Source organism: Panthera leo, chromosome C1 (genome assembly GCF_018350215.1).
Source record: "Panthera leo isolate Ple1 chromosome C1, P.leo_Ple1_pat1.1, whole genome shotgun sequence".
In the NCBI taxonomy this organism is placed as follows: domain Eukaryota; kingdom Metazoa; phylum Chordata; class Mammalia; order Carnivora; family Felidae; genus Panthera; species Panthera leo.
Window position 1 is genome coordinate 164788000 of NC_056686.1, and position 27713 is coordinate 164815712.

The 27713-nt window shown below is 41.7% G+C and overlaps 1 protein-coding gene across 8 annotated transcripts in view; it reads right to left on the reverse strand.

Annotated features, from left to right (window-relative positions):
• The window catches only part of PDE11A (phosphodiesterase 11A), a 411234-nt gene that overhangs the window by 18436 nt on the left and 365085 nt on the right, over positions 1-27713 (reverse strand). For all 8 annotated transcript variants that reach the window (XM_042949239.1, XM_042949237.1, XM_042949238.1 and 5 more), the window contains 3 exons: positions 23632-23695; positions 17537-17611; positions 12348-12431 (listed from right to left, as the gene is read on the reverse strand). In XM_042949239.1, the coding sequence (XP_042805173.1) occupies positions 12348-12431; positions 17537-17611; positions 23632-23695 (223 nt within the window). The remainder of the gene's footprint in view (positions 1-12347; positions 12432-17536; positions 17612-23631; positions 23696-27713) is intronic.

Sequence of the window (27713 nt, forward strand, 5' to 3'; positions counted from 1 at the left end):
CCTAGCGGAACCCACTCTTTCCCATTTCCCCGTACCCTGGATGTGTTGCTCAGGCCGTCCCGTGGGGGCTCCAAGCAGCTGAATAACAGCTTGCACCAGAGCGGAGGTGGGTGGCACTGAACATGCGCTGGGCACGACTGCTGAGTAACAGAGACAATGAACGCAAGTAAGTCTAATGTGCCAATAAAGGAAAATGCAAAGGGTCCTCCGGGGCTGCGGTATCTACCTCCTGGGAGTAAAGACGGGTTTACCGGGAGCCTGTCATCCGAGCAGCTTCCTAAAGTAACAGTAGGGTTTTCTGGGAGAGAAGACGGAAAGGTACACGTGGCAGTGATAGCTGTGCGAGCAAAGGCACAGGGTGCGAGCGTGCATGCATGTGCGCGCGCGCATGTGTAACGTCAGTGGAGAAGCACTTTGGGAAATGGCCAGTGGCCAGTTACATCCAGAGCACAGGGTAGGGAGGAAGGAGTGAGAGGTGAGCACAGGGAGGTCAAAGGTACCAGCTTAGAGTTTTTCCTCCAGTGATGGGGAGGGAGGGTCTGAAGGACCCACAGCCAAAGCTGCTTTAGGAAGGTAACTCCAGTGTTTATTTGGAACATCGGACCGAGGGGGTGAAGCGGGAGAGCGGCTGCTGAGCCTGACAAGGTCTGAGTGGTGGCAGCTGGCAGTGGGGACAGTTAGGAGAACCCTTCTTAGTAGAGGGTCCAGGGGAGGGAGAAAAATCATGATGTGGCAACTGGAAAATAATAACCCGCATTTGGTTTCGTTTTAGAACATATTTCTTGTCTTATTGAGATATTAGGTTTTTTTGAAGTAGGCTTTTTTTTTTTTTTTTTTTTTTTTTGTATTTACTGTTTATTCTGAATTCCTTTTTGCCTTCGTGTTTCTTGATTTGCTTCCATTCCATCACAGTGGAGGCTTTCCTGAAACGTACTTGTGGCCCTTACCTGTTTGCATACTTCAGAGCAAGGCACTGGGCACGGCATTGTGCCCAGTGGGGAGGAGAGGCGGGAGAGGCTGTCGCTGACCGGTGGGCTTCATTTGAAGGGCATCGTATGGGGGGAGTTGACTCTTTCACTGAGAGCATCCCAGGTGCAAGTACATGAGGATCTTTTCTCTGAGGCCACCGTTTCCCTAAAAAGGAATCCTACTTTGCTGCTTCTGGGCATGTCTGGCCCCTGGTGTCCTGGGTACAGGGGATGGGGTCCAGCCAGTCATTCCATAGGCTTTTAATTTGAGCCACGAATTCTCCCAATGAGGGCTCTATGGGAAGAGCTCTCTGGCCTCCTGACTTGACAGGAGGGTTGCATGGGTGGTTTACCTGGCTGTGAAGGTAGTGAGAGGTCCCTGAGACTCCATTTGCCAACTTCTAACCTTTCTGCTTATTTCTAGGCTCATGCCTCAACCTCACTGCTGTGGATCAGATTGTATCCCCCTAAAAAACACTCTGGTACCTGGAGATGTGACCTTTTTTGGAAATAAAGTCTTCACAGATGGAATCAAGTTAAGATGAAGTTATATTGGATTGGATGAGCTCTAAATCCAATGGCTGGTGTCCTTTCAGAAGGTCATGTGAAGACACAGGGACATGGAGACACAGGAGAATGTCACGTGAAGACAGAGGCAGAAATTGGAGTGATGCATTCAGAAGCTAAGGAATCCCAAGGATTTCTGGCAACCACCAGAAGCTAGGAGAGAGGCATGGAACAGATTTTCTCTCAGAGCCTCCAGAAGGAATCGACCCTGCCACACCTTGATTTCGTACTTCTCACTTTCAGAACTGTGGATTTACTGTTGTTGGACGCCCCCCAATTCGTTATACTTCGTTAGACAACACTAGGAAACTAATGTATCTTCTCTTGACTTTACTTGGCCCCTTTGAGTCCTGAGCCTCTCAGGAGCTTCTTCTGAAAGACAGAGCAGCTCACTTCTGTCTGCATTCTGGGATGTTACTGCCTTTCCAGCTTTCGATATTTGAAGAGATCTTATTTCCTCTCACATTCTGTTGTCCTTGGGAATTTCTTTTTTTTAAGAAGTACAACTTCATTATTTCTAATCCCACTTAGTAGTACCAAATAAGTCAATAAAATATTGAACAAAGGTGCTCATTTCAGAATTATCTCTTTTAGCAAAAAGAAAAAAATTAGGTAATGACTGAATAAATTATGACAAGTCAATTGACTGGAATTCTAGGCTGCTGTTTCAAAGGATGGCATGAAAATTACGGTTGGAATGAACCTCACGTTAAGTGACCACATCACAATACTCTAGTATCTCTGGGTAAATTTGTGTTTATGTGTGGATAATAGTGTAAAGGGGCATCACAGGAAGAAGAGAGTGTGAGGTCCTTATTTCTACTAACAATCTGCTCCTGACGATTCAAGTATTCTGTAAGGCAATATGTTTTCTCTCCTGTGTTCCTTATTTCCTCCCGAGTTTTCACTAGCAGAGTCCTTAACATACCTACTTACATGAACAGTCTGTTCAAGGAAATCTAGGGTTTTTTCTATCATGTTCCTCAAAAGTTTTTCACCCTCTTCTCATTACCCAAGAATGTTTATATCTTTAAAAAAGTTCCTCTATTATTATATTAATAGAATTCTCTGAAGGATGAGGAGATAAACTAATGAGGCCAGTCTGCCACATTTTATTGGCAATGTCAACCCACTTTGCCAGTGAAAGTGTCAGATCAAGGACAGCTTGACATAACATACTTCTGAGAGAGTTTTCTGTAGTAACCAGTGAAACAGAATCCATTAGCCCATTTGGTCTGCTAGGAATTACTCTCTCTGGAATCTCTACTCTGGCCCCTATATCCTTCCTTATGAAGGATTCAGGGTTTTATTTCGTAAATGGGAAGTTTACAAAGGTAGAGCACTCCTGGGCAGAGCCTTTTACCTCCTCAGAGCAGTGCAGTGAGAAAAAGCCATAGATGACGGCAGAGAGGACTTGGACTCGAATTTCTGTCTCTACCCTGTAAAAAACTGCTTCACTCGGATTAAGTCCATTAGCTTCTCTAGCTTTCACTTTCCTCACATGTTAACCTAGACCATTAGATATTATAGGATCCAGAATGAAGTTTTTTCTTCTTTCACAGTTAGGATCAAATTCAACTGTGTATGTAAAAGCACCTTGTAAACACAGTCAGTATCCAATAAATGTCTGCCTTCTGAAAAAATGTGCATAAGGATACCCCCATCCATGTCTGTCAGGACTCTAATACTGAACTTCTTTTCCAAGTGCTCAGTCTGGTAGAAGTCTTTAACTTCATTTTAGATCGTGGCTAACAGAGTCAACTGTTGGGATGCCATATTGGTTGGTGCATGAGGTTGAGAGCCTGGCCCTTTCTGGTCACATTGCCATAGACCATCTGCTTGCTAGATAAGGCAATGTGCTCTGAGTGACTTAATATTTTTATGGCTGCAGCTCAGATAATTAAATATAGGAGTGGTGATGGCTGAGCATCCAGATAGTCCTCCTTGAATTCTCTTAGGAAACATTTAGAGTAGTACAGAAGATTCTGTTTGGCAATAGCATAATAAGAATGCTTTATGTTTATCTCATGCCTCACTTCCCAGGAGCTCAGGCAATGCTGACCTTCCAAATGCACATTAAATTGCAGAAATTTTGGAGAGGCACTTACAGTGCAAAAAACAATCTTTAAAAGAGGCCTTGATTCATCTCCTGGTAGAAGAATGCAATTTTCTTTCTCTCTCTCTCTCTCTCTCTTCCTCCTTCCCTCTCTCCCTCTTTCTCTTCCTCTTTTTCTGAAGAGATTCAAAGAAGAAAGAGCCATGAAAAGGAGGTAAATCAGCTTTTAAAATATGTTTTGTAGAGGAGCTGAGAAGCAAGGTAAGACAGCATTCCAGGCCTTGTGTGGACTTGTGGCTAAGTCATTTTCAGCTTCATGATTCCAGAACAGAAACACTTTTAAAAAGAGTTACTTATGCTGGCCAGCCAGATAAGGAGAAGTAGATCTTATCTTAAATTCTACCTTCAAAAGCCTTACGAGGTAATATATTATCTATTTTTTTTTGCCAGATTCCAGCATTTTAATATGGATTCATGATGGCAGTTTTGAGTTTACCTGACACCTGTCATGCTCAATGCAAGCAGTGACATGAACTTGAATGCTCTTCTACCAGTAAGCCCTCTCTGCTGTTCAGCACATGATGATGTGATGCTTGTAGTGGTAACTGTTTGGAGATGTAGGATCTAAAAACTCTTCTAAGGCAAAGAAAGATTACATTTTAATCATAATAAAGTTACCATGTTTTATTATAATTTCATGAAATCACATTAAAGTACACTATAAGTTCTTGAAATCCATGTACATGTGCTAGCTCTATTAAGGGTGAATATTAAAATAACTAGGGGCATCTGGGTGGCTCAGTTGATTAAACATCGTACTCTTGGTTTCAGCTCAGGTCATGATTTCATGGTTTGTGGGATCGAGCTCCACATCCATCTGTGCTGTCAACACAGAGTCTGCTTAGGATTCTCTCTCTTTCCTCTCTCTCTGACTCTTCCCCTGACTCATGCGTGCGCGCTCTCTCAAAATAAACATTTAAAAAAATAAAATAACTAGAGGACTATATTTTCTGCCAATGCAGGGTAAGAGAAACTTTCACGTATTTCCTAGTTGAAAAAGTCGAAGCCCTGAAAAATTCATGGCTATAAACTAGCCTTTTTATATTAGAATTAAGGGCCAATTCAACCATGATGAGAACTAACGACTTTCTAAAAAGATATCATAGGCCATATACTTCAGGTTATGGGCAGGGATAGAACGGTGCACACTCGGATGAGAGGTTTTATATATTTATGGATGATAATGTAACATGACGTTGTAACTCTCCTTCACACATTCCACTGCTTATAATTGATTCTGTGGTGCTGCGCTCATCATTCACTCGGTTTCTTCATTCACTTGTTCCGCAAACGTTTACCAAACAGTTCTGGTAAACTCTGTGCTAGGCACTGCGCTGGGTACCAGGAATAGGGTGTCCCAAGAAACTCGTGTAACGGGGGGGAGGGAGCCAGCCAGCCAGCCAATCACAATACGAGTGTTACGTGTGATTATGAGAAGACAGAGCTCCGCAGAAACGTCGAGGTGGGGGAGGGGTTAGGTTTTCCAGGCAGAAAGGAGCAGAAGGGTAGCCAAAGGCAAGGGAAGAGAGACAAAAGGGCTGTGAGTCCTGTGCTTTGGGGCAAAGGGAGCCTGTGAGAGGAAGAGGGTAGGGTGACAGCAGATGAAGCCAAGAGGCAGGGGGCCTCAGCGAAGGTGGCCCTGAAATACCAAAGTGAGAAATCTGGAAGGGATCTTATAGATGCTGGTAGTACCTGAGGTTTATAATCAGGGGTGCCATGGTCCAATATTTATTTATTTATTTTAAAATTTATTTTAGGGGCGCCTGGGTGGCTCAGTGGGTTAAGCATCTGACTTTAGCTCAGGTCAGAATCTTGCGGTCTGTGGGTTTGAGCCCCATGTTGGGCCCTGTGCTGACAACTCAGAGCCCAGAGCTTGCTTCGGATTCTGTGTCTCCCTCTCTCTCTGCCCCTCCCCTGCTCGTTCTCGCTCTCTCTCTCTCTCTCAAAAATGAATAAATGTTATAAAAAATTAAAAAAATAATAAAATCTATTTTATTTACTTTGAGAGTGTGTGTGAAAGTGAGCAGGGGAGGCGCAGAGGGAGAGAGAGAATCCCAAACAGTCTCGTGCAGTTAGCGCAGAGCCCATTGTGCGGCTCAAACTCACAAACTGTGAGATCGTGATCTGAGCTGAGATCAGGAGCCAGATGCTTAACTGGCTGAGCCACCCAGGCACCCCCATGATCCAATTTTTTTTAAAAGGAAGTTCACTTTGCCAAAAGTTTGGAGGACAGGCCATAGTGAAGGGGCTTAGAAACTACATAAAACTGACACTTTCAAATGTTTACATTTCTCTTCCATTCATATCTGACTAATAGTACATGGAAAATGTTGAAGTAAACAGGTTTTACTATCAGCACTCAGATTTGGGAATGGTGTATGTGACAAGGACAATATTTTGAACATATTAAACCAATGTATATTTGTTCTGTTTGAATCGTCACGCCTATGGTTCCCGCCCATCAACTCAGTAGGCTTCCCTCCTGCAGGCAAATGGTGGATCCCGTTAGAAACAGCAAGCTGTCATCATTCAGCGTTGAGAGAGAATAACCCTGAATGCCAGCTTCGTATGGTGAGAAAGGGGGTTTGTAAATTCCAGAATTCTCCTTTACCTATTAAGAACCAAATCTGGCCAAGTCAGATCATCACATCTGGCCACAAAGCCTAGTGCGGACAGCACAGGGGACACCATATACGGATAGTTCCCATTAGACAAGGAAAAGGAAATTAAAACACTTTCCACTGTGGGGGTGAGGGATGGGGACGGGGGAAGAGAGAAGAGAGAGAGATAATGGACAGAGACAGAAAGGGAGGGTGGGGAGAAAGGGAAAATGAGAAGTGAGTTCCTTGTTCCTTCCCTGTTCCTTGGGAGATGAAGCCTGGCGGGGGGTCAGGGGAGGGCTTGTCTCTTGAATCTCAGAGCCTAATTCAGGAAAGTGATAGAATTTACTAGAACAAGTTGGCACTACCCAGGTGGCTTATTAGAAAGTGCCAAGGAAATTGTGTGGACAGCACGGCGAGGAGAAAGTAGCTGGGAGTTCACCGGTGGCCCACAGGAGCTGAGCACTCAGGCGAGAAAAGCAGGTGACTAGATCTGACCAGAAAACTGCTAGGGGCTTGCCACGAGAGGTTCCTACCAGGACCACAGACTTCAGCAGCCAGAGCGAGTGGCCAGGCCCTGGGCGGAGTGCATATCACACCCATGGTCACCTAGAGGCCAGCATGGCATCACACCGAGCCCTGACCACCAGCTCTCCATGAACCCGGTGAGACCTAACAGGCAGTATGTGTGTTTGGGCCTTTCTCCCCAATGCTTACAGAGTGTTCACAAGGATAGGGCAGGGGGGAGCCCCCCGGGGGAGCCCCCCCCCCCCGATGCCTGGATGGCAGCTGGGGCGAAGACATAGCTCTGATTTGGAACTGTTCACATTTCAGTCCTCCCAAAGGTCTGTTCCAACAAGAAAAAACTGTGATACCTTAATTGTCAAGTTTAAGCGCAGTCCCTGCACGCCTCTCCTCCCCACATCACCAGGAAAAGGTGGAGCCAGATAGATAAATTATAAAGAATATAGAACTTATTTCCCTCGCTTTCCTTGAGGCTTCTTGAGTTATACATGATGTCATTCCTTGTAAAGACAAGAAATTAGCCCCAACTATTTCTTCCTCTCATCCATAAGAATGCTAAATATTGTAGAGAAAGCATTGATAGAAAACCCATTTGGGTGGTATCCTTTTTAAAAAAAAGTATCTGATGCAATTGTTCTTCTCTGGATCCACATTCTATCCCTTGTAGGTTTTTAAGAGAAGATGATGTTATATTCTAACTAGTGACTCAGTAGCTCATTACTTATTCTTTTTTAAAAAACTGGACACAAAGCATGAGCCATTTGGGGAATATTAAATTGTGTTTAAAGAACTTCTGCTGGTGTCCAGAAAAATTGTCTTAGCACTTTACATCCTCTTTTCCAATTTACCAATTCTAATTCCCAGTCTTCACAATCTCAATTATAAAGATTCTTTTCTCTCTCCCTTCAGAGAGCTTATTAATTGCATCAGGTGAAGGTATTTTTCAAAACGACTATTACAACTGAAGGCAGAAAAAAGGTCAAAAGTTACTGTAATCAAAACATCAGAAGCCCTGCCTGTTGCAGAAACTCCTTGGCATTTTAATAAAGAGGCAATACGCTTGCAGAACTAGACAGGGAATTGTTCCAGCTAGATCCTGTCCAGGTCAAGCCCTTTTGAAATACCTGTGGAAAAAATCCACCTCCAAGTCAAGAACCTGTTTGGGATGGGCTGCAAATGCGATTATGTTCATAATAACAATTAAATCCCTCAATCCTTAACAACAGAAGATTTATAATGCCTCTATGCATCATTGAAATTCTAGGTACACTGAGGTTTGATTAAGTCAAGAATGAAAACAAAGGGCAAAAACTGAGCTCGCTAATGCAAAGAGAAGCTCAGTGTGATGCTGTCACATCAGGCTTTCTGTTTATCCCTAAGGCTGGTACAGCAGTGGCTTCAAAGTTTGATGGTGTCTTTTTTTCTTTTTCTTCTTTCTTTCTTTATATTTTTTTCTCCCTCCAAAGATGTTGAGCAGCAGGCTAATGGATCCCAGCAGGGTGCAAAGACAGCAGAAAGCACGGGAATCAGATGTCAATGTGTTCCTCCAAGATACCCTGCTAGGACGGAGCTAACTAACTGGGCTCTAGTCTTCTCTTGGGGCACACGCTCTGATGGGTCCCTGCCCACTCTTGACTTCCTATATGCTTCCTGATTGAAATGCTGTCACAGATAAATCATGACTTCTGCCTGTTAGGACCATTTTCTATTTTTTTTCAAAGAAAAGTTTGGAGCCATCAGATTAAAAAGACAAGCAAGTTCTGGAGAATTATATACTCACACGTAAATATTAGTGTCACATCTCCCTACAATATAACTATCTGTCCATCTGGGAGTGTTCTGGGCATGCTCCTCCACGCACCACTTTGTTTATATATTTTTATGTATTTTCTGGCAGTCACTTCCAGTCAATCACTAGATTACTTAGGTAACTTCCTAACGAATAGATTTTAGGAGGATTGGAGGAGTTGGCCTGCTTTTCCTTCAACACAGGCCCTACCTGGAAGTTGAAGTTGTCTCAGAGATAAGAGTTTCAGTTTTAAATGCAGTGGGCATCCAAAATGCAGTTTGTGTGAGTTCCCACCTAGCACACTAGTAAGTAGCCCTTCAGGCATCCGAGACCATCGATAATCTACCCTTGGCTTGGAGGAAGGACAAAACTCCACAAACTGGAGTGAAAGAGGAAAGTGCTTGATCTATTTTGAAGTTTGACGTATGCACAAGCTTTTCAACACCATGAAGGGAAACCACTTCACCCAGTGAAAGTCAATGAAGTCAAAAAGCTGTACTAAAACCATATATGTATCTACCACTCAGCTCCCTCTCCACCCTGCTACTAAACTCCTTCCACATTCCACGTTCAGGCCATCAGCCCAGTGCTTCGGTGAGCTTCCACCCTTGCTAGAAGGCGCTCTCCACACTGCTCCCCTGCACGAGATCCCAGCTCTCTCCATGAGTATCTATCTGCCTCAGGTTCTACATGAGGTTTCCAGCCACCCAAACCGCTCCACCTTGGGGGCAGGGTCCTGGCCATGAAAAGGAACATTCTTTGTCTCATCTGTAATATTCTGTATCCTCTTCCCCTGCGCCCAGACTGACCTAGCAAGGCCACCCTGGATTTCTACACTCTACATAATTCAGACCATGGCATTTCAGATAATCCCTTTTTGAGATTCTGGCCACCTGCATACTTTCCCAACTGCTTTCTATTTTCTCAGGCTCTTTATTACTGCACTTTCATGTTTTAAACCTCAATCTTCCCTTTTGGCAACAACCTGAGTTCCTGCAGACATTTGCAGGAACTAGTGTCACACCAGTGACTTCTCTTGCTTGGTGAGTTACTTCCTCAACGTTTTGTATCTTTGCACTAATGGTGATTCCTGCCCACTGACTGATTCCATTTCAGCTCCAGGGCGCAACAGTGAATGTCAGATTGCCCATTTAAATAACGGACAATCCCCTTCTCCCCCAACTGTGTGAGATGGAACAAAATAGGGACTCTCAGAGAGGATACTTAAAATCATTCAGCAAAGTTTCAGTTTGAGGGCTTTTTGAAATACTGGTTTCAAAGACTTATAAAGAATTTACAAATAAAATCTGTGTTATTTTTAAAAATAAGTGATGATAAGACATTTAAAATGAACATGATTTTCATACTTTGCTAGCTGAGAAGACATAGCAGCAGAAATGAACATACTTTAAAAAAATCTTTTTAATTAATTAATTTTGAGAGAGACAGAGACAGCATGAAGGGGGAGAGGCAGAGAGAGGGAGAAACAGGATCCCAAGCAGGCTCCGCACTGTCAGCACAGAGCCTGATGTAGGGCTCGAACCCACGAAACCACGAGATCATGACATGAGTTGAAACCAAGAGTCGGACGCTTAACCAACTGAGTCACCCAGGTGCCCCTGAACATGAACTTTTATAAACAACTCCTTCTACACTCCTCTTTACAATGCCATGATTCTCTTGTTAGTTTAATAAGAAAAGATTGTGGAAGAAATACCCAGCAGAGGTGGAATGGGTGGTAGAAAGACCACTACACCAAAACCAAGGCCACGGATATGTGGGACACAACTCTAACTTGGTGGGAATGTCACTTAAAACTGCTCTATGTTAATTTTCTGTGGATAAAAATAGCAGGTGTATCTAACCTCACAGACAGGGAGTAAAGTAAAACAGATGTGGAAAATCAAGAATGATAGATAATGTGATGTGGTATTACTCCCTAAATTCTGGAAAGTGCTAGTTTCGATTTCAATTTCAAGTAGTTTCCTTTTTAACCTGAAGATTTCAAAGTACTTAATAGGAAGTATAAGACAAGCCCAAAGAATTGTGAATCAGACGCAAAACAATGAAATTAGCATGGAAAAGCCCATGAGAATCCTTGCCAGCATTTATTATAACCAATCACATAGGAAGGATATGTGGACTTTGGGTCCATTCCAAAGAAGCTTTGCAAACTAATACCGGAAATTTATCAGTCCCACAATTACAAGTCTTCGTCCTCCTAAGCTTTACCCACCGTAAAAGGAATTTACTAATTGCAAAAATTCATCCCATTTATTGCCTCAGTGGGCACAGGAAACTGAATAAATTATAAATAATTCAACATGGGTAGTCAAGGCGAATTTAGCAAAGCAAGATATATCTGACCCAACAGCTGTGGGCTTTGTACCTGGGCACCCAGCTTATGCAGAGATACCAGAGAAGCAAGGGTGGGAGGAGCAGACAGGAAGAAAAGAAAGTCAAGAAGCCTCTTATAATAAAGTGTACATTACTCTTGATTTTTTCACCCAAGTTTTCATTATTAAACAAGAGCATTATGTGCCATTTATAGCTAAAATAATGTACTTAAGATTATTTTAAAACTTTGATTTTATGCTACCATGTATTGAATGGTTCATGTAAAACAAAGATATGAATTTTGGTGTTTTTTGCTGTTTATAGTCATTAAAAAGTTTCATTTCTATCTTCAAGATAGTATTCTAGGATTTTTTTTTTTTTTAGTGTAATGTGACAGGGCTCAGCAGCTCCTAAAAGTGTTGAAAACGAAGTGGTAGATAAGCCTGAAACTTAATGGTTGTGAGGTCCTTAAAAACCAATACTGTGTTTTTAATGGAGTTACACAGAGTGAGAAACTAACGCGGTTTTGCTTTCCCTGCATGTGTTTCTCACTTTGAAGTTGGAAAAGCAGCTCAGTCTGATTGAGCGAGGTAGGGGGTAAAGAACTCGCCAGGTTTTACACATGAAAGCAAATGCTTAGTAGCAGAATTAAAAGCCAATGAACACTAAACCCTTAGTGTTAGCTGGTGCCGATCCTAATCTGTACTCAAAAAGTGGAGTGTGAACATTCAAAGCCCATGACACTTGTCTCCTTGCCAGAAGCAGGGTCCCGACCACCAGGCAGCGGCATTTGTCACATGCATCTCAGAGAGAGGCAGAGCTTTCCCATGGAAGGTTCTTTCAAAACTCTGTGGCCCAGACCATGCGATCAGGACAGAAGGCCATGTGTCATGGTTTCATGGAACTCTTGTGTCTCGTAGGATATTAGTAAAAGTGAAAGAAAACTTGTAAAACAAAAATGAAGAAGATTTCCACAGTCAAATGTTTGAGAAATTTGGCATTGATCAAGGTTGAACATGTTTCTTTCCTGAAGGACTCCTCTGAGCCTTCAGGTTCCCTAGTTGTTGGGCCTGAGAGCTCTTTTTGAAGAGATATCTATCAGGCTATGGCTGGATACTTGTGTTCCACAGGGCACAGCTTGGGAAATACTGAGGTAAAATATTTTTAATCCTGGTTTATAGATGGGGGCATCAAGGCCCCCATTATGTCCTAGATTATGTCCTAGAAGGAGAACTCAGGTCTCTGGCCTCCTAGCACTAACTTTTCCTAGGAGACGGTCAGAAATCTGAGAAAAGATTGACCACAGCCAAAGTTCTTAGCAATACACTTACCCTGGAAAGGTCTCCTAAAACTAACGTTTCTGAGATTACATACACTCTTCTTTCCTGGCTCAGTCAGGACATGCACCGCCAACTCCTCCCCCCCACCTCCCAAATCCTGAGTACCTGATACAAAGGCATACAGATGCTATCAATCCACTCCAATTGTAACCGAGGCAGTTCATCTTTCCGGTTCCGGTCAAAGATAGCCTAGAATGGGGGAGGAGAAGCTTGTCTTTATTACTCTGGAGTATTTTACAGGTGCTTTGTCAACACTTTGCCACAGTGATCCAATTTTTACCAACTGAACACTTCACAAATCACAATCAATCTTTACATGTACTTTCTTTTCCTTTATCTGTGATGAGAAAGAAAGTATTTTCACCTCTTTTTATGAGATTTGTAAGCGAATTTATTTGAACTTTATAGCACGCAACTCCTTGGGGCCAAAATCTGTCTTCAGATACAGGTAATGGCCACTAAATCAAGTCATCAGTTCACTGGGAATTGGGTATGAGTCAAGGGGGAAGGGGATATGTTTCATTGCCACAAAAATAATGCAGGCTTTTATTTTTATAGTGAAAGAAGGTGGGATAGATGAGAAAAGATCCTTAAAAGCAGTTTCATTTTAAACAGAAACTATTTGTATTCATTTTTCAGGGTGGGGTGTGGGTTTGACAACTGTGTTTTTCGATAAGCTTCTGTCATTAATAGATTCCTAAATTTTTATCTATCATTGGATGGATGATGGTGGCAGGTACCCATTCTCTCCTCACTCCCAGGCTTTAAACTTCATGATATTACAATGTTTAGAAATTTTAGGTATACTTTTTTGAGAAAAAGAAGGGACATATATCTGTTGGGCAGACATAAAAAGGGAAACGATCAGTTGGAATTGGGGGCTAAGGGGGATTCTTGAACAAACACTGCCAGTTCTACTCCCTTAAGAATGTCCCTGTCTTTGCTATCAAAGAATAAGGCCAGGGTCTGAGAAGCGACCTTTCCCTGCATTCCTGTCTTAGAGTAGGTTTGGTCTTTCCTCTACAGAGATAGTGGGTGACATCCACATCATCTCAGCATTCACACAGGTCATGAAGGAAGATCCAGGACTTCCCCTCGGTCTGGAGATGTTGCACAATCCAGCACCCTTCAGACTTATCAATGAGGGTGGGAGTGGGCAGGACAGAAATCACCAGCTGCCAGGGCTCACAAGAAGACATAAGAGTGCTGCTGAGGGAAATATCTCCAAAAAAATCTCCAGTCAGAGAAGATCACTGACTCCCGCAGGCTCTTCTCATCCTTGTCTTGCAACATGAAATGTGAAATACCAGGAAAGAGGACTAGGGTCTGCTGGGGGAAGGAGTGGTTCTTGTGAACTGCATGAGTCTTTGTCCAAAATGTTCCTTTAAAAATATTATTCTAGGGACGCCTGGTGGCTCAGTCGGTCAGGTCATGAGCTCACAGTTCATGGGTTCAAGCTCTGCATTGGGCTCTGTGCTGACAACTCGGAGCCTGGAGCCTGCTTTGGATTCTGTGTCTCCCTCTCTCTCTCTCTCTGCCCCTACCCCTGCTTATGCTCTCTCTCAATTTCAAAAATAAATAAATAAATATTAAAAAATAATATTCTGTTATCTACTCTTCAGTGCTCATTGCTATCTGAAATTTCCTTATTTACTTAATTACTGTTTCTGGTGTATAGAATTGTGTTGTTGTTGTTTTTTTTTTTAAATTCAGTGTCAGTGGTTTTTAGTATATTCACAATTAGTTGTGCAACCATTACTATAGTCAATTTTAGCACATTTTTATCACCCCAAAAAGAAATCTCGTATCAGTTAGCAGTCACTCCTCAACTCCCCCAAGGCTCCACCCTTAGGCAACCAGTGATCTGTTTTCTGTTTGTATAGATTTGGTTATTCTGCACATTCACATAAATGGAATCGTATGATACGTGGTCTTTTGTGACAGGCTTCTTTCACCACGCATGATGTCCTCAAGGTCCATTCCTATAACATGCATCAGCACTTCATCCCTTTTATGGCCAAATGATATTACATTGTATAGATCACCATATTTTATTTATCCATTCATCAGGTGATGGGCATTTGGGTTGTTCCCACTTGTCGGCTATTATGAATAATGTGAACATTCACGTACAAGTTTCTATGCAAGTGTATGTTTTCATTTCTCTTGGGGATATACCTAGAGGCAGAATTGCTGGGCCATGTGCTGAAGCCAATGTTTAATGTTTTCATTAATTGTCAAACTGTTTTCCAAAGCAGCTGCATGACTTTATGTTCCCATCAGCAGTGTGGGAAGTTCCAGTTTCTCCACATCCTCACCAACACTTGTTTTTGTCTATCTTTTTAATTATAGCTAGTCCCTGTGAAAGTGGTGTCTCATTGTGGTTCTGATTTGCATTTCCCTGATGACTAATGATTTTGAGCATCTTTTCATGTGCTTATTGGCCATGTATGTATCTATATATACATATATAGATATTCATTGGAGAAATATGTATTCAGATCATTTTCCCTTTTAAAAAATTGGGTTGTCTTTCTATGAATTGTAATAGTTCTCTATATATTCTAGATACCAGGCCCATATCAGATAGATGATCTGCAAATAATTTCTCTATACTGTAGGCTGTCTTTTCATTTTCTTGATAGTGTCCTTTAAGATGCAAAGTTTCACAGAGGGCAACGGCTCCTGCATCTCCTCCTTTTTGTGTACTCCACTCAGTTCCTACAGAAAACGGACACCCAGACAACTCCCACCCCTGGCCTGGCATCAAGAGACCGCCAACAAGAGTTGTGGCATAGGGCAGTGGTTCCGGTTTAAGGAGACTGGCCTGGGCCCTTCCTTGCTCCCCCACCCGCCTCAGTCTCCCCCCACTCCCACATTGTCATGCACTGTGCGCTTGTCTTCCTACACTCTACTCAGCCGTCGTTGCAGGCAAACACTCCCCCCACCCTCCATTTTCCCCACTACTGCAGCCACCTCCCGACCTGTTGCTATAGAGCCTACCTGTGTCAATAAACAACAGCTGAAGTAAAAAAAAAAAAAAAAAAAAGATGCAAAGTTTTAAATTTTAATGAAGTCCAATTTATCTATTTTATTTTTCAGAAGATTTATACCTTGTTTTCTTCTAAGAGTCTCATATAGTTTTAGCCCTCACATTTAGGTCTATGATCCACTCTGAGATTATTTTGAGGTTTGGTGACAGGGATCTAGTGTCATTCATTTGCATGTGGATATCCTGCTGTCCCTGCACTATTTGAGAAGACAGAAGACTGACCCCATTGAATTGTCTTAGCATTCTGTTGACAGTTGGCCATACTGTAAAAGTTTATTTCTAGACTAGTCACTTCTCAATAAATGTTTTTGAGTGCAAGTGTGAGATAGCACATTGATTGTCCTGTGCTTTCCTTTTACAGCCTTTTGCATCTTGTAGTTGATTATGAGTGATTATTTATATAATGTCTATCTTTCCCATCAGTTGACAGCTTTGCTCATGGCTGGATGCACAGTGCCCAGCTTCACGCTCGCTACCCAGAGGTGCTTGAGCATGTTTTACTAACTGACTCACTGCTTCTACTATTAACCCTTGGCTGTGGTCTAGATTAGCCGTTGTTTTCAGAAAGTTACCCTGATGACCTCTAGGACCGTGACACCAGATGGAGGGACTCCCAGACAATTTTCTCCCTAAGCATCAAGGAATAAAAGACACACAACTGGTGTCACCTCTGCGCGCATGCATTTCCAGACATCTCTGGGAAAGGACTAATGAGAAATACCCCTGCCACAGCAGCCAGGAGACTGTCATTGGCAATGTTGAGTAGCCTTTTGCGAGGAGAGAGTAGCATTTAGTGCTATGTTTCCACCGCAAAATTAATGTCATTTATGTGTTCAGCGAACGCCTTACCTGAGTGTACAAAGCCTCCTTAGTGCTGCGTCACTGCATTTGCCAGGTCGCCAATGCTGGCAACCGACTCATTTTTTTTTCCACTTAATTAAATGACCTGTGGTATTGCTACATTATAAACCCTTCAGACAAAGCCCCTGAAACAATTTTTAAGTGGAAGAAAGCTTTCATTTGAAAATAAACATGTAGCTGAGAGGAATTTGGGTTGTCACTAGGGTTTTACACATTAACTCTGTACCCCAAACTGGCATCACAGCCAAATCTGCTGATACTACCAAAAAAGAATAAAGGGATGTTCTGGAAACAGTATAAGTAGATACTGCTTTGGAAACTAAAATACAGGGTGAGTGTTTTAGCCTATGGAGTCTTCTGACCTTTTAAAGGTAGGCAACAAATTAAGAATAGTTAAAATTAGTTAAGGCTGTGAGGTCTGACTTCAGACAGGTGAAGCTGTTTGACTAAGAGCTAGCTCTCTGGCTTTTCCTTACTTTTAAATGCTCGAAAAGAAAGGCGTCCTAAAACTTGAAGATCTTACAAATAACCTCCAAATGTTCAGAACTCGGTTGACTTGAATCCTCATAAACAGACATTCCTGACAATTCAAACATTCCTTAAGCCTAATGAATCTATTAATGAGTCTAATTGAATCTACTGTGCTGTACCAGCTGCACAGTGCTTTGTACCATTCTTTGAGTTGTGAGGTGACGATTTGTAGCTAACCATTCCTTAAGAATAGAGGCCACCCCCTCCTTGTGGATGAGGCATTTATGTCTTTTGTCTTGTTTGAGTAAAACCAGCATCATCCTGAGCCTACAGTAAGCATTCTCAAATAATAATTGAATGGTTGAATCTAACAAAAATAGCATTTCAGTCAACAGAACCTAGTTCCCCAAGTGAGACTTTTCATTTTGCAAACAAAGGAAAGAAACAGAGACTTGAAATGATCTCGGTTTGGGATTTTAGAAAGCCCCAACTGGAAAATAAAACCCAGAACGACCATTATTTACTGCAGTTGTCTGTTCTAAGCTCCTCAAGGCTGGACAGGCTGCCTTTAACTTTTGTCTGTGTTTCTCTTCCAAGGTAGGTACGGACCACTTATGTAATGCCAGCACTGGGCTTGGAGCTACTCCAGTGCCACTCGGTACATCCTCCCTTGTGCCCACTTGTCTTGCCATGTGAGCTCAGGAAATGCTTGTTAAGTAGCTCACCACTCTTAATCAGAAACCTGGGAATAGGAGTGTTTAGCGTCTAAGTTTAATTAAAGTTTTAAACTTTCAGGAGTGCTTTCTTAAATCCACTCTCAGTCTTTCCCACTTTCAGGGTGTGATTTGGAGTTGCTTCTGAAAATGTCATTCCAAAGGCTAAATGTGTCATAATAAAAGGATGGGCTTACTGAAGGAGTGAGTTTGAGTTCTGATCTCTCCCGATCTCCTTGTTCAAAGAACTCACTGGTTACAAGTTCAGCCACCTGGAACATATAAATATGTAATTTATGGTTATGTGTAATTTATCATAAGACTCAGAAGTTATTTCTGCCTTATGTGTATGGTGATTATCTTCAACATAGATAAAAATTTAAAAAGCTTTTGAAGGAGTACATTAACCTTTTCTGTTTCAACATATTATAGAAGTTAATCAATGCAACTGATTTCCTTTTAATCAGAAGAACTTGTGCAGGGTATTTTCAGATGCCTGCCAGTAGATGATCTCTGACCGTGCAGATTCCATATTCACAATGAGGCATGGGGTTGCCAGCTTCAAAGGAGGAAATGTTCTTATTATAGAAAAATGAGGCAAATAATCCCTAATCATAATTTCTGTTTCCATATTATAATATACTTGTAATATTTTTGCTAACCTTTGGTTGTTTCAACCCAGATTCTTTACTTTGTTGCATACTTTTATCTTAGCTTGGTTTCATTGGCCATCCCCCAAACTCCTTAACTGCCTCACCCTACCAATAATTGCGTGGACTCTGGAGAGGATAACCCCAGGGCACACCTCTGCTTCTTACTGTAGCAATTAGTTAAGAGGCAGGACTAATGCTAGATTCACTGTTCATACCAGTTTTTTTGTTTTGTTTTGTTTTTTACAGTGTGTCATGATACAGTTTGAAGAATGTTGATTTGGTCTTCAGCTGTCTTAATCTATGTACTAAAAGTATTAATTTATGGTAGGTTCTAGCTGGTACAAGCAAATGGTAGAGATTTTTCTAGAGTAAGGACTTCTATTTTTTTTCACTTTTCATCTATTAGCATGGATGATCAGAAGTTGATGATTGATCATTGTTAAGCTACAGAGAAGCTTCTCCAAGCCCTGTGCTTCTAATGATAGTTTATGGGAAGCATAATGATATAACAGGTAAGTGTTAAACAGGTATTTTCAACAATACTATGGAACAAGATCTAGGAAATCTCTCAGATGAACTGGCTGGATTTACAAAATTTGGACGAGCAGAAAACAAAATTTCAGAAAAGTTGAAGGCAAGAAGGTCTAGATCCCCCGACCAGTTTTTCCTCTATTCCAGGATCTTATGAAGATGAGATTCATGGTCTGGAAAAGGCTAGAATGGTTTAATTTTTGGTCAAGTGGATAGAATCAACATAATTTACCTAAGTGTATCTCTCAAGAGATTTTGTCCACCATAAATCATAACCACTGATAAAACATAAAAACATCTCTCTTACACACACACACACACACACACACACACACACACACACGCACACCCTGAGAATAGCAAGTATGTAGCTCATATGTAAAGAAATAGAATATCTAGTCAGTCCAGATTTTAAACATTTCTAATAAGGAATATGGGTACCTTTAAAAAATTTAATAGCATAAAATTAGTTGGAGCTGGCTCAATTTTTCTAGGGCCTGATTCACTTCTCTCTCTAGTCTCTGCCACATTAGCACTCCAGGCCTCTCTTTCTGTCTCTGGCCTTCCTTTAAAAAAGAAATGGTCCCCTAAGGGCCTGGCCTCATTTATTCAGTCCCCAGAACACTCCCTCAGATTGCTCTGAGGTGGGTCTTTTGCACTAAAGAATACAAATGTGCACATCAGGTCACCCCCAGGTAGGAGTCCTACACAGGTCTATCACCCCTGGAAAGCAAAGAAATTAAAACACAACCCTGTCCTTGATCTTTCTAAAGTGGTCCTGGGTATCTCCCCTGTGCTTCTTTCACAGTTCAACTTGTATCACTGTTTCATTTGTACTTAAAAACCCAATCAGGAACATTAAGTGGCTCCTAATTGAATTTTTTATTAAAGAAGGAAATTGAGATGCTAATCAGGCCTGGGGGGGGGTGTCAGTGGGGAAACCCACATGCTTAGAGTCATGTTTGTGAGGAAGTAAAACTGGAATAGACACCAGTAAAAAAAACCATTTTGCAAGGAAATTTAAAAATATCAACTTCTAGGAAATTAGAAATATATTTATATTTTTAAAAGAGGGTTCTATTATTTTTGTCCAAATGTTTCCTAAAATCATAGAAGTATGTTTTTGAAAATGTTTTAACCTATTCAATTTGGAGACAAACACAAATGAGATCTCCAGTTTAGAGTTGTGGCACGATTTCTGAAGCAAGTGTTTGGAAAAACATGGTTTTGTGCTTTATTTCCCCAAACTCTTGAGTTTTTTCTGCACTGATCAGCAGAACTTCACATCCTAAAAATAAAATACTATTTACATCAATGACCAAGAGACCGGCCAATAGGCCTCCCAAGTTGGTCTACAACGTCAATGCAGAACCTTTTTTTCTTGTTAAGTACTTTGTCCTGTCCCTTTCCCACTCCCAAGTGGGCTACTGCTCCTTTAGTTGTTGACATGCATTTCACTGGGGTTTCTGAAAGTCCCGGCATATCATATCTCATCCCACTCTCTTTCCAATCTTCTCTATTTTCCCCCTGGTCCCCTGAATTTTCTTCTGCTCTCTACCCCTCCACTGCTTTCCATCCCAATTCAAGAGGCCACCCCACTACTACAGTTTTTCCCGATACCTGGAAGATACCTATCTCTTCTCTGGTCCAGACTTTACTATAGGGGAGGCTTCCCATACTGGGGAAGTGAAGGGTGGGCAGAGATGTAGAAATACGCTACTCAACCAAGCAAATTCCTCCCTGGTTTATGTAACTTCAAGTGTGAAGTTGAAAACCAAAATGAAAACCAAAGTTCAATTGGAGGAGAACTTTATAGGAAATCTGCATTGGACTGTGATAGGAACAAGAAATAAACTTTTCTTTGAGTAAAACAACTGAAATTTGAGAATATATTTGTTATTGTAGCAAAGCCTAGCCTAGTTTTGACTCACACAAAAAAATGGTATGGAAATGAGGTGTGTTCTTTTTAGAAAGAAAGAAAAAGAAGGAAGAAAAATAAAAGACCCTAAAATATGTAGCATCAGCTTGGGGGGCAGGTATAAAACAGTGAGGAAACGGCTGTTGGAGGCTGTAAGGATGACACCCATGGTACACAGTGGCAAAATATTTTGTACAATTCTCTTTGAAATAAAGCAAATAATATATCTGATGAATTTACAGCCTTAGGAGAAGATACTGGAAAACAAAATGTTGGTAGCATGTGAGAATTGCTATTGACTGTGTTTTGCTAAGTATTGTAAGAAGTGAGCTCTGAAAAGGATTGGCAGGTTTACAACCAGGAATGAAAGAGAAAGGAGAGAGTCACAAATTCAGAGTCTTCATCTTCAGGGATGGAAGACAGAGCTGCTTTTTAACCCCAAAGTGTAAAAATAAAAATTGAGATATGTTTCGAATGACAAAGGCTGATCAAGACCCAGCCTTACAACTAGAATCAAAGGTATGGCCAGTGCATCCACAGTTAAAAACTGAATGAATTAGGTGGTACATAGGATATCCCTTCAATTGGACAAATGGCCCAGAGAAATCATTAGGCCCTGAATACTAGGAACTGGATCATGAAAGAGGAAGAAAGAAGTACATATGCTAGTTTTCTTTGTTCTTTAATACAAGGAAGCAAAGAGATAGAGCAGATCTAAGAAGTCTGTCTAGAATGGAACTGTGGATGTGGTTATTGGCAAATGGAAGTGACTAGGATCAAAGACATAAGAAGCTGACTAAATGTTTAAGAGAGTTTAGTACCAAAACCCCCCTAAGACTGTGACTACTTAAAACTTAAAACAAGCCTTGGGTCCTCAATCTTCTTTAGGTGGGAAACAGGCTGAGAAAACTGCCTGGTCATTGGATACAGCCAAGGAAGGCAATGGAAAAGGAATAATGTCCCAGGGTAGATCTAAGGGCCATGGACAATGATGACTGGGGAGCATCTCCCAGAGAATCAGGGTCTACCACAGAGTGGATGGCCTTCCAGTGAATGCCCAGTGGGATTTTGGAATTGCCGTGGCCTCCTAACTGCCAAATATTGGTCATCTCTTCCCCTTCTGAATGGGAGTGTTGTAATGAGTATTTTGTGGTTTGAGTGTAAGTCAGATGCTGTGTTTGGGGTGCATGTAGGTCTTTAATTTGCATCCAGACCTGATGTGGAGACTGGCATAGATCACCCAGAGATCCTGGACTTGAGCTTGATACCATGACTCTTGGGACATTTGGGTCATCTCCCTTGGGGACAGGATGAGTATATTTTGCCTGAGGAAGGAGAGTGAATCACATTTTTGGTGATTAGAAGGGCAAACTGTGGTAGTCACGTTTTCATCAACTATTTCTGGCTTTCTACGTTCTGGGCACAGGAAAGGCTTTTACTTCCTGGTTGGGTGGGGTCTTGTGACAAGTTCTGGCCAATGAATTTCTGGGGATTTATTTGCATTTATTTGCCAGTGCAAGACATGCTAGGGCCTCTGTCGGAATGATCCAAATGGTAGCTGCTCCCTCAGTCGCAGTCCAAAATGAGGAATGGTACCAAGCTGGTCCTGGATGCACATGTTCATAAGCAGTGTGTTGTGTTAAGCCACTGAGGCTGAGGGATAACAGCCCATTCTGCTGACACAATGGCATCATTTAAAAATGCCAACTGGTATATCTGGTATAAGAAAGAGTAGAAGTGCTGTAAAGAACGAAGGCTTTGGAGCCTACTCTGTTGGGATTTGAATACCTAGCTCTATCAACTTACTAGGTGTATCACCTCAAGCTACTTATCTTTTCTAGGCTTCATTTTCCCCATTTGTGAAATAGGGGTAATAACTGTATAAGTTTCCCAGCATTGCCAGAAATGACCACAACTTGGTGGCTTAAAGCAATGAGGAATCTGTTCTCTCATAGTTCTGGAGGTTGGCAGGTCAACATCAGTTCACTAGACAGCAATCAAGGTTTTGCCAAGGCCGAGCTTGCTCTGGAGCCTCTAAGGGAGAATCTTTCCTTTGCCTCCTCTACTTTCTGGCAGTTATCAGCTTTCCCTTGTTTGTGGCCACATCACTCTACTCTCTGCCTTCTCTTCACATCCTCTTCCCCTATTCTGAATGTGTAATCTCCCAGTGTCTCTCTCTCTCTCTCTCTTAGGAGGACACCTGTCATTGAATTTAGGTCTCACCTGGATAATCCAGGATAATGATGGCCCTTAACTTAATCACATCAGCAAATACCCTTTTTCCTTCTAAGGCAATGTTTACAGGTTCCAGAAATCAGCATCCAATATCTTTCGGTTGCCATTATTCAGCCTACTAGACTAACTATACCTAAATCAAAGTTGGAGGATTAAATGATATAATACATATAAAGGAATCATTTAAAATTAGATATTTAGTCAATAAATATTAGTTATTTATTGTTATATGAGTCTACTTTATTTTCCTTAAAATGGTGAGACTTAAGATACCAAGTTACTATTTTAGACCCCACAGAGTAGGTGTGCCACATGAAAATTAAAAAAGATTTTAATCTCCAAATACTATCAGTAATCAAGGATCTTAAATTGTGTGGTTACTGGCTTGAAACCTGTTCTTGCTCTAAACTAACACTTTTAGCAGTAAGACCAGATAGATGGTAAAGGCACGATTTTTGGGGGGTACAAATTAAAGTTGGATATTACACACTTTGGCCACAGTGATTTCATCTCCAAATAGTCTTTAAATAAAAAGAAATTTTCCTTTTGACCTCCTTGGTTTGTTTTTTTCCTTTTTTTTCTTTTCTTTTTCTTTTTCTTTTTTTTTCCAGATGAGAAAAAAGTGGACCTTGTGCTAAAACACAATTACCTATTTAAAAACACTATTTTTGAAACTCTTGCCTTAGGAAATGGTCAATGCGTTATTTGGATTTAGAGTGTTAACAAAATCTTACAGAGTCAGAAATACTATTATTCAGTGGAAGCACATTAAAGAAAGGCTGTGCAATAAACTATGTCGTACCCAAGCCTCCCGCTATTTTTTACACCATGTTAATACTGATGCAAATTGACTAGGGTTTCAGTGCCTGGGAGTCTGGGCTCTGGGAATATTGTCCCCCCCGCCCCCCTCCCGCAGTTCCTCCTCTGCTGAGCCCTGCCATTAATCACCACTTGCCTGTCTCGAGATCTCCCATGGTTTGGTCACGGCTCCAAGGTCACAGGCTGTCATTAACATCGATCTGAAAAACAGAACCAAACAAAACAGCCTGAATAATCTTTTGTTGCATTCCGAAACAATCCCGTCCTGGATACATAAATAAATAAAATGGGACTAAGGCCAACTCACATGTCTTTCCCTCAACAAGGGAAGCACTGTTTACCGTCCCCATGTTTAGCATCTCCGTTTTGTGGCCACACTGCTTAGGAAGACAAAGCTCACACACACCCTCCGGTGCCCTTTTGTTATGTCTGCAGCGGATCAAGGAAGGCAAAGCACTACTTTCTCTGTACCTGAGCTAAGCAAGTTCTGCGTAAACTAATCTCTAATGGACGGATGGACAATGCTTTTTATTCTTAACTATCAGCAAGGGAATCAGTATATAATGCCACATACACAGCTGATAAATCTCTTTACCAACTTATCACTGATTGATGGGAATGGACAGAAACCTATAGCAGAAGGCAAGGCGCTTGCCACCATAGGAGCTCCTTCATTGTCACCTGCCTTACAGAGCTCAGATTTACTGGGAGAGCCACAGTGTTTCACTCTAGTTTATTACCTGGCTGCAGCCCTGTTTTGTCACCATTATGAAGAAGAAACATATTCAGCTAAGCTCTCAGTAATTTGAGCATATAAGAAAGCACAGGAACATTTGAACCAGATTTTTGGGGGACAGATTTCTACTGGGTTTAACTAGAATTCATCCAACCATGGATATAAGAACACAGGGAACAACTGAAATTGTGGATAACTCTGGTGCTTATAATTTGATGTGGTGGGAAGCGGGAAAAACAAGGCACACTCCTTGTCCAAAATTTGCTTTCTTTGTGCTAAAGCCAGCAGTATGTGATGAAAAGCAATGAAGGATTGGAATTGGGACACCACATCTTGATTGGCTCCTTTTGGAAGAAAGGGGTGTGCTGTTAGAGGTCAGAGGGCTGTCCTGATGTCGGGTGTCAACATTTCATACTCGAATGCCTTGGAAACATGTCTGCTTCCCAGATGGCAGAGCATGCCTAGATGCTAGTGGGGTTTGTGTCACTTCCCTGGGCAACTCCTCCAGGGAACAGGGCAGAGTAGCCGGTAACAATAGGTCATTCAGAGCCACCAGGCACAATGGTGTCAGAACCCCCCTCCAGGAGTCAGGTAACATCTAATCCCAAGCATCCCTGTGTTAAGCACTATGCGGAACAACAAATCAGAGCATTCTTCATATTTGATCTTTTGTAACAAGCAGTCTAGTGTTTTCCTCCCTCTGTACAAAGTGCTTTACCAACTAACTACTAACTCAATAAATCTTCTGAACCCACTGGTAGGGGTCATTATTCCTATTTTTTTAATGTGTTTTTTTAATTTATGTAATATTTATTTATTTTGAGAGAGAGAAAGAGTGTGCAAGAGAGTGAGGCAGGGACGGGGAAGGGGCAGAGAGAGAGGGAAAGAGAGAATCCCAAGCAGGCTCCACACTGTCAGCACAGACCTGATATGGGGCTCGAACCCACAAACTGTGAGATCATGACCTGAGCCCAAATCAAGAGTTGGATGCTTAACTGACTGAGCCACCCAGGTGCCCCAAGTAGGGGCCATCATTCCTATTTCATGGAGAGGTAAATGATTAAAGATTAAGTAACTTTCCCAAAGTGAGTAAGTATTCAGGATTCTGTGATTATCAAAAAGATACCATGGGGCGCCTGGGTGGCTCAGTCGGTTGAGCTTCTGACTTTGGCCCAGGACATGATCTTGCAGCTGGTGGGTTCAAGCCCCCTGTCAGGCTCTGTGCTGACAGCTCAGAGCCTGGAGCCTGCTTCGGATTCTGTGTCTCCCTCTCTCTCTGTCCCTCCCTTGCTCATGCTCTGTGTCTCTCTCTGTCAAAAATAAATAAACATTAAAAAAAATCAAAATAAATAATAATAATAAAAAAAAGACACCAGACCCCCTCTTGTTACACCCTGATGCTTCTCACTTTACATTCTGCTGGTACCAGAGTGAGACAAGGCATTGGACTTTTCAATCTCTCTCCAGAGTATCTGATACTTGCACCATTTTTTTATTCATACTTCTCCTCCATATGCCAAATTATTTCAACAATAATCTTGTGTTAATCATTATTTTCTCAATTTGTTTTCTAATTTTAAAACAATTAGCAGGGGCGCCTGGGTGGCTCAGTTGGTTAAGCGTCTGACTATTGATTTCAGCTCAGGTCATGATCTCACGGTTTGTGAATTTGAGCCCCACGTCGGGCTCTGCACTGACAGTGTGGAGCTTGCTTGGGATTCTCTCTCTCCCTCTCTCTCTCTCTGCCTCTCCCCCACTCATGCTTTCCTTCTGAAAATAAATAAACTTTAAAAAAAGAAAAAAGAAAACGAATAAATTTTAATTTAAAAATATTCATATTCAGTAAAATAGTTCACGTATGAACTGAATTTCACATTTATCAAACAAAAATCACACTTCGCACTTTGCCCTCTGTTTCACTATTTTAAATTTGAAACACAAATAAAAAGTCCAAATAGTCGACGTAAAATAACAGAAGTGAAGTAACTCCAGTTGTTTTTTATCCTTGCCATTACTGTGCTATCCTTGTCGGATATGCTGTTTAAAAGCAGGACTGTGAAACTCTGCAGGCTCAGAAACATGAACTATCTCCAGAGCAAGGGCAAAAGGCTCTGAAGCATCAGGAACTTGCACTAAGGTGTGGACTGCATCCACCTGTGTCAGGGGCTGGTTAGATAATGGGGCACTTTTACACTTAGCTTACATGTACGAGATATGTACGACTATAGGTAAGTAATAATGTGCTAATTGGGAGCTTTCATAGCAACTATTCTGATACTCAGCAGTAGTCTCAGCAACTGTTTAGAACCTATGCCAACAAAAGATTTTTCTCAGGGAGAAGTAGCTTATCATTGACATTGTTTAGACTGCAGGCACATGGTGGTGATAAAAAGCAGGCCAACTTTTAGTTGGTTTTATTACTATTTTGAAATTCTCTAAGACAGTGTTCCCCTAGAGCCCCCCGGCCCTTTCTGCACACGAGTCTAACCATGAAATGGGGTGGGGGGGGGGAGGCAAAGATGGGGGCCAGTGGAGAGCTCCTGGAGCACCTGTTTCACATACTGAGCTTCCAAATAAGATTTTTCTTACATTTGGGATTCCCAACCAAAAAAAGTTTGAAAACCTCTGCAGGATAACACCCAGGTAGAGATGTGGAATGGGCACTGGCATTTTAGGAGTTGTGCTCAAAAGAGAGGCCAGGCTCAAGACATGGGGTGGGAGTCATTTGAGCAGAGATGGTACTTAAAGCCACAAGCATGCATGCTGAGGAAAGTAAAAACAGGTCCTTGGAGGTCCTTACATTTTAGGGGGACGGGGGAGGAGGAAGGGCTGAAGAAGAACAAAGAGGAGAAGCAGGAGTCAGAAGAAAGCAGAAAATCTGGAAGAGCTTGGCTTTGCAGAATCCAAGGCAGGAGAGAGATTTAAGAAAGGAAAGGCCAGGGCAATTAGGGGTGTGACGAGATCAAGGAAGAGAACAAAGACCCTACGATTTGATCCTTGGGAGGTGACTGGTGACTTTCAAAAGGAGCAAAAATCACATTTCATAGACCCAATTCCTCAGTAGAAGAATGGCTAACTACTCTGTGGTAAATCCATACTTTGGAGAACTATGCATAGTTCTCTTTGGAGAACTATGCAACTATGATGTTTGGACATGGAAGAAATTCCAAGGCATATAGTTGAGTGAACAAGCAAGTTCAGACTGAGATATAAATATATAACTTACATTAAAACAAACAAATCCACACTACACAGTATTTTTCCTTAGAATATACACATATATGAATGCTTTGGAAATGTTGGAAAGGATACAACAAATTGTGTAGCTATATGTCAGTATGGGACATGGGAGTGAAGCCCAGGGGGGGTCTGGGGGCCTGTCATATTTTGTTACAGAAAAATATATCCCTATAATTACTTGTGGAACTAAAAATTATTTAAAAAGAAAAACACTGCCTTCTGAGAAGTTAGGAGGAGTGTGA